Below are 2060 nucleotides of genomic sequence, written 5' to 3'. Positions count from 1 at the left end.
AATGTCTATTTGAATATTTTGTAATAAAACAATCTTTCTCTTATAGATATCCCTTTAAGGATGAGCCTGCCACCACCATTCAGAAATTATACATATGGTAACCAATTTTTCTTTTTCAAAATGTGTATTATATAATTTTTCATTAGTTTTTGTTGATGTGAATTTAAATTTGGCTTTCAAAAATGAATTTACTATCTGTAAATAAAAATAGGATTCCTAGTATATTGTTAAAGTCAATTATAATAGTGCAGAGAAGTGGCATATTTGTGAGGAATAGCATATTTGGCAAAACGGTATCTAAGACGTAATCAGCAAAGGAAAAATTATTGAAGACTAAGAATTAAAAGAAGAGATTCAACATTTTAAGTGCCAATAACTTGAGCGTATTATGTAGTAGTTTTGTATGTTGCCATTGGTGATTTTAAAATGTAGCAATAAGGCAAGAAGCTCGATGTCATTATTCAGTATAAAGATGGTACAGTTATTAACCTTCAGTGTAGTGACTGACACTCACCAAACTGAATCTGAGACTTCACTTGAAAGTTATGATGCACCTAATAAATATTTCTATTAGTTGGTGCAGACATTTTAAAGTATAAATTTTTTATTACCTTAGATCACTTTTCGGAGTGGCTTTTCATTCTGTTCCCATTTGATAGAGCAACTTACGACCTAAAATCCTTTGAAATCACAGTCTTCATCGTGCGTATGCATTTTAATATCCAGAGACTAATTGTAAGGTCATAAAGGGTAGTCAAGCAGAAGTTGAAGGCACTGAGTGGAAAGTACTTTGATTTATTGGACTTAAAGAATTTACATACTCAATATTGAATAAGAGAAAGGAATAAACAGCATGATTAAGGTAAATATGAAACTTCTCGATTGTGGCTTTCATGGCTTTCAAAGTATAATGCCTTGAAATATAACCTTAAACTTGAATCAACATACAGATGCCATTTCAAATTAGAATAGTTACATATGATTTCCCTTTTTGCATGGGATGTGCCTGTGTGCATGTGTATATGTCTATATGCAAACATGTTCCATGTAAGTTATTTGAAAGATAAATTTTAAATAATGAAAGCATCAGAATATCCGGGTTGCTAAGCACATTGTAGTAGATAATGTACCTTTTAGACTATTCCATCTTATTAGCACCCTTTTGTCCTAGTATTTCTATACTATTCAGATGAATTGGCAGAAAAAGTGAATACATTAGTTTGTGAAGAAATTATAGAATGACTAGAGTTTTGATAGACTTCAAATGGCTTTGTCTGAGTTTGGCTCTTTAACCATCTGCTGCTTTGTGTTGAACAAGAAAGACTGAAGTGTTACTTTTTCACCTGTCATTGTCATCCAGTAGTTCTACATCATGGTCTGCGGGAATAGAACATTGCATTGGATGTTGGGGAGTGGGAAGAGTGCAGAGTCAGGTTTCAGTTTTGCTCTTTACTGTCTCTCTGTCCTTGGGCAAAGGGCTGGCTTTCTCTGCCAGGAGAGTCTGAGATTTCTTAGAGCCCCTCCTCCCATTTGGTTGGCATCTATATCTATTGTTGATTTACCACTCATCCTACTTATTTTTTAAATCTTTATTGCCTAGACATTGTGCATTGGGGCACACATAAATGGTGGTGGTGGTACAGTGTGGGACTGCTAAACCCTGTCTTTCATAAGGCTGTGTGAGATTAGATTAAATAATGCATGTGCCAACACGTTAAATATTTCACACACAAACACAAATATATATATATATAATTTATTTATTTTTAAGAGGTTGCTTTCCTCAAGGAATTTGCATTAAGGGGACAATACTCATAGATGTTGTTTTGGTAATAATGAGGATTATTTTAAAGAAGTAAAAACAAATGAAGTAGATTATTCAACAGAGAAAGGGACATTAACGCATCTTTTGCTAGCTTGTCATTTCTCCTTTCCTACCTTCTCAGGTCTCACCAATTTCTGTGAAAGAGAGAAATCTGGTGAAAATTTCTGTTCAGAGCATTTCTTTTTCTGCTAAAAAATGTAGCCTTTTTATTGTGGGCTTCCTGAACCTATTAGAG

General features: G+C 33.6%; 1 protein-coding gene across 1 annotated transcript in view; it reads left to right on the top strand.

The window, feature by feature from the left end:
- LOC103601110 (chromosome unknown open reading frame, human C2orf76) overlaps nucleotides 1-2060 on the top strand; it is a 75318-nt gene that overhangs the window by 56572 nt on the left and 16686 nt on the right. Inside the window, exon 5 of the mRNA XM_008585494.1 lies at nucleotides 47-97. Coding sequence (XP_008583716.1) covers nucleotides 47-97 — 51 coding nt within the window. The remainder of the gene's footprint in view (nucleotides 1-46; nucleotides 98-2060) is intronic.

Source organism: Galeopterus variegatus, unplaced genomic scaffold (genome assembly GCF_000696425.1).
Source record: "Galeopterus variegatus unplaced genomic scaffold, G_variegatus-3.0.2 Scaffold3594, whole genome shotgun sequence".
Classification (NCBI taxonomy): Eukaryota; Metazoa; Chordata; class Mammalia; order Dermoptera; family Cynocephalidae; genus Galeopterus; species Galeopterus variegatus.
This window is presented reverse-complemented; position numbering and strand designations above follow the sequence as displayed.